Source organism: Mytilus edulis, chromosome 6 (genome assembly GCF_963676685.1).
Source record: "Mytilus edulis chromosome 6, xbMytEdul2.2, whole genome shotgun sequence".
Lineage (NCBI taxonomy): Eukaryota > Metazoa > Mollusca > Bivalvia > Mytilida > Mytilidae > Mytilus > Mytilus edulis.
In genome coordinates, this window is record NC_092349.1 from 14,404,577 (window position 1) to 14,419,131 (window position 14,555).

The 14,555-nt window shown below is 32.2% G+C and overlaps 1 protein-coding gene across 2 annotated transcripts; it reads right to left on the reverse strand.

Annotated features, from left to right (window-relative positions):
• Positions 1-501: 501 nt before the first annotated feature.
• LOC139527203 (CAVP-target protein-like) lies at positions 502-7,490 on the reverse strand. Of its 2 annotated transcripts, none has more exons than XM_071322528.1 (5): positions 7,388-7,490; positions 2,966-3,041; positions 1,985-2,165; positions 1,164-1,270; positions 502-581 (listed from the first exon to the last, which is right to left on the reverse strand). In XM_071322528.1, the coding sequence occupies exons 2-5, from the start codon at positions 3,027-3,029 to the stop codon at positions 574-576; spliced, it is 360 nt and encodes a 119-aa protein (XP_071178629.1). In that variant the 5' UTR covers positions 3,030-3,041; positions 7,388-7,490; the 3' UTR covers positions 502-573. The 2 variants fall into 2 exon arrangements, with proteins under 2 accessions (XP_071178629.1, XP_071178630.1); XM_071322529.1 differs by lacking the exon at positions 7,388-7,490 and adding an exon at positions 3,644-3,666.
• Positions 7,491-14,555: the final 7,065 nt, after the last annotated feature.

A 14,555-nucleotide genomic window follows, 5' to 3' on the forward strand; every position in this document is an offset into this window, starting at 1 on the left:
CTATCAATTATAATATAAGAACCAGCTACATAAATGTTATAACCATATATTAAACTCAACATTGCCCCGAGTTTAAGTATTGAAACCCTAAAGTGCTTGTTATCCAGGTTTAATCCACTATTTTCTACATGAAGAAATATTAGTTCAGTGTAGCAAGTTAGAAATATGACAGTTGTTTTCCATTTCCTTGTTGTGTTTGAGCTTCTTCTTTTCATTTGATAAAGGATTTTCCGTTTAAAACGATCCTCGGAGTTCTTATTTATTTTCTTTTCAATATATTTAATTAATTGAGATCTTGAAATGTGACATGTACGAACATATGTTTTGCCAAGTGAATAACTAGACTAACCGTATAGTATAGTCTTTTCATGTACACATATGGTCATTTCATTTGTGTTGATGAATTCTGCTTTTTCTCCTGGATTTCGCATTTTGATTGCGTTTTCCATTTATTTCAATTTTTATCTATTATCTTGAAAAATCAAATGATAAACGAAGGTATTTGCAGTTTTTAAAATAACTTTAATTTTTTCTTATTCGCATGCAACTATATTTTACTTCAACTGCACTAGATTAGCAATCTGCAAAAGAGTAAAGAAATATCGTGTATTAATAAAGCTGTACTAACTGAAGTTCAAATCTCGACAATCTATTTTAAAAATACGAACAAAGTGAAAAAATTGAAGGAATCAGTAGACGTAATGTCTCTATGATATGTATGTAGTTTTACAAATCAGACGAATTCTCTGGAATCCTAGATCAACATGACTCGTTAATTAAGACAAATATATCATGTATATATCGTTTCAGTTAACAAATAAGTTATATGCCCTAAAAACTTGTATTCACGAAAAAATTAAATATTTCCACTGCCCAATGTGAGTTTATAAATGACAAGCGGGGATAATCCAGTACATTGATTGTAGGTTAACAATCTTGTCTATCAAATGACACAATTGCATACAATGTAACTTTAATTTGAAAGTTTTTTTTCTTTTCATTGTTACAGATAACTATTTTGTCTCGTATATTTTCTATAAAATCATATAAATTGCTGATACTTTTAGTCTTTTTCTGTCTGAATTTTATAGTATTTTGAAACTTAAGAATTTTACTCTGTTCAAAAGTAAGTAAAATAATCACTTCATTCAGCAAATTATTACCTGTTGCAAAACTGAGCCTTTCACTACTGGTTTCTGTCCCCGCCGAATTAGAAGCCTTACATACATACATTCCACTATCAGAATCTTTCAAATTTACTATTATCACCCTTCCAAATAAAAAAAATAGTAAATCAAACAGCATACATTATCCAAATAAAACTAAAAGGTTACTACATCTCCACATTAAGAATATTTGGTACATCTTTATCTACTTCTTTAGATCTATGCATCCTATATATTCACACTTAAAGTTGGTTGTAGAATACTTTTTTTTAACTTTGTAATATAATGAGGGAAACATGACAACGAAATATTTTGTTAAATCCTGCACAGTTCTAATATATAGAATTTAATCATAAAATGTCGAATATACCGGTAATAGAAAACAAAGGATATGGGGTACATATATACGACATGATTGAGCAGTCAGTTGCAGACGTTTTATATATAGAATAACATTTTTTATACTTTTCATGATTACTAATGCCATTTTAATAATTTATTATTATTTATGTATATCACTTACTGATTGATGTCTGATGTTGGCACATCAAATCATAAGGTAAACAGAGTAGTCCTATATTATATATGCGTTTGAAAATATTTGTTTTTCTTTGTAAGTAAAATCAGCGGTGGTTTATGTAGTGGTTGTGTTTCTCAACTCTTATTGTTATTTGTAGTGTTTTGTAAATTGTTTAGTTTTTTGACAGATTGTCAAATATTTGTCGGTCCCCCTTTTAGTTTAAGATTATATATTGCATCTTATATACTGACTCACGTGGTTGGTCATGAGTTTTGTCATGTGGTTTTGTAAGAATTACCTTGATGATCCAGAGGAATGTCGTCTGATGTTAAAACGACCACCATGTTCTAATTTGACTCCATCTTTAAACCATTCATAATCGGGCAATGGGTCTCCACTTATGTCACAAAACAGCATTGCGCCTTGTCCAATACAGGCTTTGGTCATTTCTAACTCCGCGTACTTTGAAATTAATAGACCTTAATATACAAGCACATAGTGAAATCCTTAATATGTCAATATAACACAACGTTGCAATATAGTTAACTCCTTTACTGCATTTAACACATATTCAGACTTCGTTCTACACGATAGACAGCAGTGATCATGTCGGGTCAAAACAGTTATAACTTAAATAGGAAGTTTTAGCCGATAGAATGTCTGTACACTCGCTTCAAGAATTGACTAACTGAGTTTGCAGGTTTATAACAAAAAGGATTTTGATATTTATCATCGCGATAAATTGTTCAATATTGTGTTTGGTAAACAAAATTAAAATGAACTAGAAACTTAATATAAAGGGAAATAAACAAGAACATAACAGTCAATCTAGCAACAAACTATTCAAAAAGTAAACATAATTCAATAAATATTGCAGCTTTAGTTGATTTAAAAAGTTACCTTGGTGCGGCATCTGTCATGCTAATCTAGCAGTTAATATTTCCCCATTAGTCTTGCATTATAAGTTATATCGTTCGCTACTGACCCCCCATTAAACCATAAAGGGTAAGTAAAATCCCTATATATTTCATTCACCCTCTATGGATTCGTTGGGGGTCAGTAGTGTACCGTATAACGAACTTATCGCACGCAGGACTTATACTACCCCGTTTTGTAGAAAAATAAACAATGAAATACAACAACATCAGTAGACGACGTCACCATTAACAGGAGACGTGACGTCATGAACCCCCTATGAAATTTACTAACCACGTGTCGGCTCTAAACCAATCACAACGTGATATTTTACCAGTGGTGCGATAAAATATAATAATCTTACCATGAGTTGCAATCACAAACGTACAACATAACATGAACACATTAAACGTGAAACCAACCATCATTACTTGTGTTTACTACAAAAAAAATATTTCAGTAAAAGTACTATCATTATGCTAATAACATTATTTCGATCGGTAATATATATGGTAGCGTACCATTGTCATTGAGAATGTACCTATACCTACATTAAAAAATCTAAGGGTGTCCCTGGTGAAGCAGGATCTACCATCCCATCGAATTACATAAGATCGCCCCTGGGTTTTTTTGTAACATTATGATGCTAAGTCTTCATGTTTCTAAATTGTATTTTGTATACTTTTGTTTGTCTTTTCTATACAGTTATTCGTCGTTGTTAAACAATGGTTAACGGCCTGGTCAGTTTAATTTTCACTTATGAAATTGAATTTCTTTGTTGTTCATGTTGGTATTTAGGACTGTCTTTGATTATTAAGTATGTTTTTAGGGAGAAGCTAAAAAAACGATTCTGGTTGCGTAGTTTTCTCGCTGTGTTCAAAGATCTTTGGTTCTTACTGGCTATTTTCTGCTCGCACTTTTGTTTGTTACCTTCGTCTACGATACATCCCATTGAAACATAATTAATCTTTATACATTTAAAAGCAATTTCGTGGGAAATTAAGCACGATTTATACAAAAAGAAAATCACTGTTACACTTACCATCTGAAATTGCCTTTCAAGTGTGTCTGCCGTGATTATTTAAACACTAGTTTCCGGCTAATAATAGCAATTACGGTTGATTATTGTGATAAGCTGTTAAATCGACGTTTATAACATTTACAGGGTTATTTCTTATCTGACAAAATCTAAGTAGCATGAATAAACAAAACTCCGAAAGAGCCATTAACCCCCCCCCCCCCCCCTTTCCGAAAAACCTATGTGTATGTTCAGTGGTTGTCGTCTGTTTATGTGGTTCATAAGTGTTTTTCGTTTTTCGTTTTTATATAGATTAGAGCGTTGGTTTTCCCGTTTGAATGTTTTTACACTAGTAAATTTTGGGGTCCTTTATAGCTTGCTGTTCGGTGTCAGCCAAAGCTTCGCGTTGAAGGCCGTACTTTGACTTATAAAAAATCACTGTTACACTAAACATCTGAAATTGCCTTTCAAGTGTGTCTGCCTTGATTATTTAAACACTAGTTGCCGGCCAATGATAGCAATTAGGGTTGATTCTTGTGATAAGGTGTTAAATCGACGTTTGTAAATACGGATTGTATGTGTTATTAAAATTTGCTGTTACAAAATGTACGAAATTATTATAGATTACGGAATGTTTCTCCCTCATGCAAAGCTCTGATTCCTTTAACGGATTTGGCTATACCTTTTGGACCATTTGGATTATAGCGCTTCATTTTTTATATAAGCTTTGAGTTTCAAATATTTTGGCCACGAGCATCACTGAAGAGACATGTATTGTCGAAATGCGCATCTGGTGCAGTAAATTGGTACCGTTAATGTTATGTTAACATTCACTGGGTTATTTCTTATCTGACAAAAATTTAATAACATGAATAAAATAATTTCCAAACGAGCCATCCCCCATAGAAAAATCTTTGTGTATGTTCAGTGGTTTTAGTCTGTTTATGTGGTTCGTAAATGTAAGTGGGTTTTTTTTTCCGTCTTTACGCTAGTTATTTTTGGGGTCCTTTATAGCTTGTTGTTCGGTGTAAGCATAGAATGGTTTACCTTTACAAATTGTTACTTACATACTCATACTACATCTACCCCATGTTCCTATAACTATATCAATTGTGGTAATTTTAAGGTCTTTATAAACTATTAATCGGGCTATTATTTTATCCCCCACCTACGATAGTAGAGGGGCATTATGTTTTCTGGTCTGTGCCTCCGTCCGTCCGTTCGTTCGTCCGTTCGTTCGTTCGTCCGTCTGTGCGTCCGTTCGCTTCAGGTTAAAGTTTTTGGTCAAGGTAGTTTTTGAAGAATTTGAAGTCCAATCAACTTGAGACTTAGTACTCATGTTCCCCATGATATGATCTTTCTAATGTTAATGCCAAATTATAGTTTTGACCCCAATTTCATGGTCCACTGAACATAGAAAATAATAGTGTGAAGTTCAGGTTAAAGTTTTTGGTCAAGGTAGTTTTTGATGAAGTTAAAGTTACATCAACTTGAAACTTAGTACACATGTTCCCTATGATATGATCTTTCTAATTTTAATTCCAAAGTAAAGTTTTGGTCCCAATTGCACGGTCCACTGAACATAGAAAATGATAGTGCGAGTGGGGCATTCGTGTACTATGGACACATTCTTGTTCGTTAAGCTTTGTTGTATCATTACATTTTATATTAACATTGTCATATTAACTTTTTATCAGTCGTTTTGTCTGGTGAATTTGTCTTCGTCATTAATCATACTTTATCCAATAAATACACGATGAAATAAGTTTAAGGATGTATTCCCCTTTTCTTTATGTTTGAAAACAAAGGCAATTTATACTGGTCTTGAAAATTCACAAATCGTCCGACAAAATAAATCCGGGCAACAAACCAAAACCGAGCCAAACACATCAACCATAAAACGAAAACAAAGGAACAACAGGAACATCGGGGTGCAACAAAAACATATCTTAACGCATAGAAACGAGAAAAATGATAACAAACCTCACGCTTTAAGATAATGTTAACAAAATATCGCTTAACACTTCGTGACAGAAATACAGCACAAACACACGCAAGAACATTCATAACAGAGAAAGACACAAACAAATAATATTATAGTCGACACAACAACAAACATAGATCATCAGCGACAAACACCGCATAAGATCAAAACGGTGATGTGCTGACGTAACTAACAGGCAATCTCGAACTTTATACAATTATTTTCACAATATTTGTCCAAAACAATTATCATAACAATGATGGTGTGGTAAGGCAACAAACGTCAAGATATAATATTACCAACTATCCGAAACCACAACAGAAGCATAAAAAATAAATATAAAAACAATACAGATTGTTATTCTGTGATTTTTTTAGGTATATTTTCTAGTTTGATTTTTTCTTTGATTTTTGTTTTAAATTATTTCGTCATTTCACACAAATCATATCTTTTTTCGATCTGCACTTTGATTTATTCTGTTTAAAGTTATCTTTGTACTTCATAATTCCTCCGAATTCATTTGTCTTTGTATTGTTGATATTTCTATCATCATGATCATACAAACCTCTTGTCTGTTTTGAGCTGAGTTTTTCGTCGTTGTTTTAGGGGTCTCAATGGCCGAGTGGTTACTACTGTAATCACTAGCCAGTCAACACTGAAGTTATGAGTTCGAACCCCGCTCGTGCGGGTGCACTCGAATCCAATCTTAATTGACTAGGATTGTCAATTTTCCTATTGAAGGTCGGCTTCCTCAACCAATAAAACTGACCGCCACGAAAAAGTGAATAATGCGGTGCTTAAAAGTGGAGTTAAAACACCAAAAATTAAAGCATCGTTGTTTAAATGTGTAAATGTAAATATAGGAACTGCAGAAAACATCAATATCGTTTAAATTTCCATAGATAACATACTAAACAAAAATAACAAAAAGATAAAAACACTAGTGACAAATCTTAAAATATTTACGATTATTGTTTCTAGTTTAAAGATTGATTGTTAACAATTAACCATGAGTTCAAAACTTAACAGTTAATCAGAACACCTAAGATGTGTAAGGATTCCATTAACAAACTTAAAACAAGGATAACCTTGTTCATTATCAGAATGAAGAATCATAATTGATAATTACATGAAATTAATTCAAGGTAAAGTTCAAATGTCAATCAAAACATTTGTATCAGTAAAAGAATCTAGAAAATAGTTTAGAAGCATTTACGATAAACCTGAATTTATAATCTGAGAGTTACATACAGAATACAGTCATAACATTTTATAAAACTCGACAACATATATATTTTGTCAAAAGATTGTGAAAGCTGAACACTGTTAGAATTTATCAATTGGAGCCTATTTCTACAAATACAATGTGAAATGATAGCGTTATAGATTTTTCTTCAGATGTCTCCTATCTTTTGTAGAGCAGATGCGAAACATTCCAGAAATTTTAAAAGTCATAAGTACAAAATAAACTGACAACGCCAGGGCTAACAAATAGGGAAGAAACAGACAAACGGACAATCAAAAGTTAAAAAAATACGATATAGAAATACTTATAATGTCGTATGTAAATTTCGTCTATTACAAAATCCTGTTGGTATACTAGTAAACAGAGAACATGACAATTTTTATCATTAAACTAATAATTTACGTATCAATACCTTGAAAATGAGTAACCATGAAAACCTATAACTTTTTCAACTGATATATTACAACAGATCTAAAGAAATTACTGTCAGTAATTGAATTCATACAAAATCATACTAAACTACCATAAACGTTCTTACCTATGACGCTAAGGTTTACTTCCTAATTCCGTGTAAATCAAGATTTATTCTGTAATGAACAACAGCTTATTTCGCCTCGAATTAAAATTGAATGGAAATTTACACGTTTATATAAGCGAAGAAAATGACAGTTACACTAATTATCTTAATCTGATTTTCAAATCTTTTGATGTGTTGTTAAAAAGATAAATTATCGCGATCTACGTGAGTATTTAATGATAAATTGGACTGGTTTATATAATCGTTGTTATAATAGGATTTTAGTAATGAGCAAGTTTTTTGAATAAAAAAAGATGTGTCATATCCAAAACACCACCTTTTGTTTTATAATCTCATTGTGTATTCTCTTTTAGCATTTGGTAAGTTACAGTTCAGTTTTTCTGTTTTTCCGTTACTTTTCCTCTTATAGTTGAAGGTTTTAGTTCGAGTCAAAATTATAATTTCGTTTTCATTTATTTTCTGTGTAAATTATTACTATTACTGTCTCGGAACTTAATACATTTGTATGTTATTGCGCTATAGAACATTTTTGTTTTCTTTCTTCTGTTTTTTTTTCGGGTGTGCTTTGGTTATATGCCTTTCTGCGTTTCTCTGTTTATATATTTGTATGTTAGTGATTAAGATTATAACATAATATTGATGATGTACCCTTATTTTCAATATTTTTACCTAGTATGTCTGTTTTTGCAAATTCAGAGGTATGACAGGTTTTATCTATTCGTTTGGTTTGTTTGAGCTTTTGATTTTGCTGTTTGATTCCGTTTTGAAATTTCTGTGGGGTTCGGTAATTTGGTATTTAACTTTCAATTACAAGGAATTTCACAAGCTGTATATTCATTAGTGCAATTGTTATTCTATTATTTCAGCAAACGTGTGGTTTTGTTATTATATTTTTGTAATGTTTAAATTATGTTTGATCAATTTGAAAGGTGCATGATTGCTTGACAAGTTTATTTATGATTCGTTATATGCAAATAATACTACCATTACCTTTATGCCACTTATTTTTAGTCTTCTTCGATGTAAACTAAGCAATTTGTTACTCTTTTCAAAATCACAAATTGATTTAATCATCTTTTTGTATTATTTCTCTTAATTTAAAATGTTTATGTATTCTTTAAAAAGTTGCATTCATCAAATTTGGGGTGATGTTGTTTTAGATATTTGAAAATGCATTTAAAAGTTTTCCTGTTTTTCCATACAACTATTTTGCTGTTTTTTTTATTTCATTTTTTTACTCAACACTGGATATCAAATGTTAAGGTTAAAGCGGTCCTGGTGGATGAAAATACATTTTGTTCGTAGTTTAGCCGATTAGTCCACATCGGTCAAAATCAAGTATGACGTCAAATTTCTTGTTTTTCTCTAAATTTCTCATAAGGCGTCATGATCAAAAGTGACCATGCCTGTCAACGTCAAATGAGAAGAACAAATATTTTTGCAGATCAATGAAAAGAAGGAAGAGAAGATTGACTGCATATTGTCTAAAAAGTATTACAGAAACAGATTCCATTACCAAATCTTGTGCAATATCCATTCTTGACAGTTAAATGTTTAACATTCAAAACACTCAGCGAGCCTCATGTTTTGCGATTTGATTGATAACAATTAACTGGATCGAAATGATGAATGTCGTTTCACACTCGATATAGTTGTAGAATCTATATATAAACCTGCCGAACACACAAAATGTATAAAGTGTTTATTAAATTTATTAGCACTGAGTCTAGTTCGATACAGTTGATTGCGGACGGTTGATATTGTCTGTCTTAACAAACTATAACATAAACTTATCAAACCGCCCACCACAGCGTTGCCATAAGAAACTAAGGATCCAACTCCATCGGACAAAGTTGACATTTCCATAAGAAACTAAGGATCCAACTCCATCGGACAAAGTTGACATTTCCATAAGAAACTAAGGATCCAACTCCATCGGACAAAGTGGACATTTCCATAAAAAACTAAGGATCCAACTCCATCGGACAAAGTGGACATTTCCATAAGAAACTAAGGATCCAACTCCAAAGGCCAAAGTGGACATTTCATGAATTTAACTTTTATGTGTATGTCTCTTTTAATCATGAAGCTTCCAACTTCGTAGCATAGTTACAAATCATTAATTTTAAATGATAAAATAGAAAGCATTTAAAAGCGTGTTTCAGGTGTTTCTCATATATTCATTGAAAGTTTTTAAGATTTCGAAACAAGATACTGTTTTTGTTTGTTTTTGTTTGTTTTTGTGGGTTTTTTGGTGTGTTTGTTTGTTTGTATTTGTTTCTTTCTTTCTTCGTCTGTTCTTTTTTATTTGGCAAGAAATAGTTTTCATTTGATTTATACCAGAACATGGCTATAAATGTTATAAGACAACCCATCAAAGATACTAATTATTATGCTATATGGTTTATCATCTGGCCGTCGTTACAATCTTAGTCAAGGAAGCGGAACTTTACTTGCTCCCTATTCATATCATCAGCAATCTGAAGAATTATTAAAATTCATCATTATATTGATAATATTTCAAATAAAATATTATTCATAATACATATATCAACATTTTAAAGGGTTTGTATATAATTTTTTTTATTTAAAACAGTTAAAATTGAATGTATTCCTTCACATCGGGTTTTGACGAATGCAAAACATTTCTTGAAATTATCTTATTGAAATCAAGTTACGCTAAAAGAGGGACGAAAGATACCAGAGGGACATTCAAACTCATAAATCGAAAATAAACTGACAATGCCTGGCTAAATATGAAAGAAGGCAAACATACAAACAATAGAACGCATGACACAACATAGAAAACTAAAGAAAAAGTAACATGAACCCCACCAAAAACTAGGCGTGATCTCAGATAAAAGTATTGAGCATTCCGAAAGTAAACTGCGATCGATTATTTTTACGAATTCGTTGTAATCATTACTCCGAAACTATTCTGTCTGTTTGTTTCTAGAGCTTTATACCATATAATTATATGAATATAGTTTACCTTTATTATAAACATTTAAATTTTGCGTATGTATATTTCAGATGTTCTGACTCAGTTAAAGGTTAACGATGTTTAAAAGCATTTTTTGGCAACAACTTCAAAAACAATTACCTGTTCTAACACAAAGTTTACCGGAAGTTGTAAGAACTCCAGCTGCATTAAAGGCCTTGCATGGGTACTCTCCGCTATCTGTCGTTATAGTATTAAAATGATCCTCAACCTAATATAAAGACTGTACATGTAACATGGTTGAACAAACACACACAAAATGTATTAACATAATGATTATTGCATTTCCAGTACATTTTAAAAAGATAAAAAAAATATTATGAGATATACATTTCGATCTTGTTTGAATAATGAACGGTCTTGTCTCATAAACCATCAATCTATATCTCCTGTTTTCTGTATTGGATATCTATTTGTAATAATGATTAATTAATCATAGACTTAAATTGTTGATAGTTGCAGTATGGTTCAAGGTTACGCACTAGCATACATATATGTGGTTCAATATAAATACAGAGTTTACAATATAATGGAATTGATGCGACTGTCCCAAGTCAGAAGCCTCTGGCATTGTTGATCTTGTGTGATTTTTAATTTTAGTTTTATTGTGTATAATTCGGAGTTTAGTATGACATCAAATATCGCTGAACTGGTATACATATTTGTTTAGGGGCCGGCTGAAGGACTCCTCCAGGTGCGGGGGTTTCTCGTTGCATTGAAGGCCCATTGCTGTTGTATGCTCTGTGGTCGTGTTGTTGTCTCTTTGACACATTCCCAATTTCCGTTCTAAATTTTGCCTCTATGAATTAAAAATTGCATAATTGTTATTGGGTCGCCTTGACGGAGTCAAAAAGCGAGACATAGGTATGCTTTTTCCGGCGGAGGCGACGGCGATGGCGGCGATGGCGTCAACAATGTATTAGTTTGTGATTAGGTCTAGTTTATGGTGAACCACAAGTGGTAGGTCAATCATATTTGGTATGCAGTTGTATAAGCACTGGCACATCTCATTTCCATGGAGATTATTTGGCCCTGCCCCCTCAGTCATGGTCTATTGACTTTGAATTTTTTTTAATTTACATGTATTAGTTTGTGATAAGGTCAGTTTATGGGGAACCATAAGTGGTAGGTCAAGGATATTTGGTATGCAGTTGTATAAGTATTGGCATATCTCATTTCTATGGAGATAATTTGGATCCGCCCCCTTAGTCATGGTCTATTGACTTTGAAAATTTTTCTAAGTTATCATGTATTAGTTTGTGATTATGTCAGTTGAAGGGGAACCATTAGTAGTAGGCCAATGTTAATTAGTATTCAGTTGTATAAGCATTGGCACATCTCATTTCCATGGAAAATATTTGGTCTCGCCCCCTCAGTCACAGCCTTATGACTTTGAAACTTATTTTAGTTTACATGTATTAGTTTGTGATTATATCAGTTTAAGATGAACTTCTAATGGTAAGTCAATGATATTTGGTATGCAAATTTATTAGCGTTTGCAAGTATCGTTTCCATGGAGATTTTATAGCCCCAGGCCCCTCTTCATGGTTCATTGAAACTTTTACATAGTTTACAAGTTAATGTTTGTATTTAGGTTTGGGAACGACTTATAATAAGTCAATGGCATTTGGTATGCAGTTGTATTAGCAAATTGGCACATCTCATTTACATGGAGATTGTTTAGCCATGAATGAATGAATGAATGAATGAATGAATGAATCTTTATTTCCTCCATGTATATGAAGATTTTGCATACAAAAAGAAATTAATAATTATTTACACAATAAACAAAATATCATACATTTTGAGATAAATACCAAATGAAAAACAAAAACATATTTAGATATCCACACAATACACATATAGTATACACAACAAAAACACAATGTTTTTCAATCAAAGTCTATTCAAAAATCAAAATTAAACCTGTTTTCAAATAATACATGTCTGAATTTCTTAAACATGGGGTACACATTTTTTGCTATGTAATACATCATTCTAGACCAATCTATAGGATCGAGATCGTATATTATATCATTAACAGCTCCTAATAGTATTTCTTCAAGAAGGTCATCGTCGCCTAAATTGAAAATGTCCACAGATTTTTGAATGGGAAGTTCATCCACAATTTTATAAAACATAACATTTCTCTCTGTTAATAGAACATGACACTCCATAATTAAATGTTTAACGATATCAAAAGACTGTTTGTTACATAGAGTACATGTAGCTTTCTTAATGGCTGCCGATCCTAAAGCCACAAGTACTAGCAGTTCGAGTTTTGCGTCGGGATATAAAACTGTCAACCGAATTAATCTATGTTCACAGAGGGTAGGATGAATTTTGGAATACCTTTTGAGTTCATTTCTATTTTCTAAATTACTTTTCCATCTGTTCTCTTCATAAATTTCAATAGACTGACGGACAATTTTCGACCACAGCACTTTTTCTGGTATGTAATCCTCATTTACATAGGTTTCAAGGAAAGAAAATAGATCGTATTTAACCAGAGTTGTTATAAGATTATAGGTTATAGAGTGTTCGGCATTTTCATCCAGAATAAATTGACTGATGCACATGTTGAACAATTTTTTATGAGTTGTGCCCGATTTACTCCTACATAATCGCCCAAAGAATAAAAGTTTGAATTTGTCAGTTTCAGCTTCCAATGACTATAAACCAAGGTTGCTTGTAGTTGAGTCCGTTGGTGAATATTTGTCCATACACTGTATATATCGCGCAGCATATCGTTGTGTTCTTTCTAAAAGTTCTATTTCAGAATTTGAGAGTTGTCTCCATACTTCGCAAGAGTACAATGCTGTAGGCAGAACAAAACGTTTCCATATTAAAGTGTTTGTAATCGGCGTAAGGCCTTTTGGGTTTACTCCAGCACTATACAATGGGTGTAGATTTTTCTTTAACTTCTTAGCCGCATTTTGTGTCCTTTCAAACGTTTTGTTATTGTTAGTTATCAATGTACCAGCATAAATTGTATCAGTTTTACACGCTATTTTTGTATTTCCAAGCTTAATGTCAACATCTGTATTATTATTAAAAGCCAAGACATAACTTTTTGTTCCGTTATATTTAAGTCTCCATTTACAAGCATAAGTTTGTACACAGTCGAGAAGACCTTGTAGACCTTTTGGCGAAGCACTAAGAAGGGTTGTGTCGTCCGCCAGAAGAATGGCAGGAAAGTTTAAATAACCAATTCGTATTCCACAATTTGTCGAAATCAGCTGTAATATTAAGTCATTTATGTACAAAGAGAATAGCCAAGATGAGAGTACTCTCCCTTGCCCTACACCCTACAAAATGGAGAAATTGTCACTAGTAAGTCCATTATATTGCACATGTGCACTAGCAGATTTGTAAGACATAAAAAGTATGTTCCATAGTTTACCGGTTACACCGATTTCTTTCAATTTCAGAAAAAGTCCGTCGTGCCAGATCTTGTCAACTGTTTTCCTTATGCTATGTTATTTACCTACAGTTGCTGAAATCACAGTACAACACACCATGAGCACAATGAATAAAGACGACATCAGTGATGGTGTTTTTTTTTTTACAAAAGGAATGAATTTCTATAAAATAAAATTGAATAAATTGCAGTATATATGGTAGTATATAATCATTAAATAAACTCTCATCATAGATACCAGGATTGAAATTTCATATTTACGCCAGACGAGCATTTCATCTACAAAAGACTCATCAGTGACGCTCGAATAATAAAATGTTAAAAGGCCAAATAAAGTATGAAGTTGAAGAGGATTGATGACCACAAATTCAATGTAATATTATAAAAAAAATGTGTTTAATATGTTTTGGAATACATGTTTCATTGTTGTTTAAATTTCAGCGTACAGCACCCGGAGTGGCGGATCCAGGGGTTGGATTATATTTACATAAAACAAACACGAATAATAAATTAATATTGCCAATCTTCTGGATAGTCTTTATGAAGTTACTTCTCATCTACGTGCCAACGACATTTTTGTATGTTTTCGGAGAAGAAGTAGAGATTTAAAAAAAAAGAAAGTTAAATCACAAAGATACTGAATGGCAAAATCAAATGATAAAACACATAAAACGAATGAACAACACCTGTCATATTCCTGACTTGGTACAGGCATTTACAAATGTAGAATGGATTAAACCTTGTTT

Excerpts from the sequence above, each read along its gene's own strand:
- LOC139527203 (XM_071322528.1), bottom strand. The coding sequence starts at position 3,029 with ATGATGGTTGGTTTCACGTTTAATGTGTTCATGTTATGTTGTACGTTT. Across the intron at positions 2,166-2,965 it reads GTTTGTGATTGCAACTCATG|GTCTATTAATTTCAAAGTAC; the intron begins GTAAGATTATTA and ends TTGTATATTAAG. Across the intron at positions 1,271-1,984 it reads CATTCCTCTGGATCATCAAG|GGTGATAATAGTAAATTTGA; the intron begins GTAATTCTTACA and ends TTTATTTGGAAG.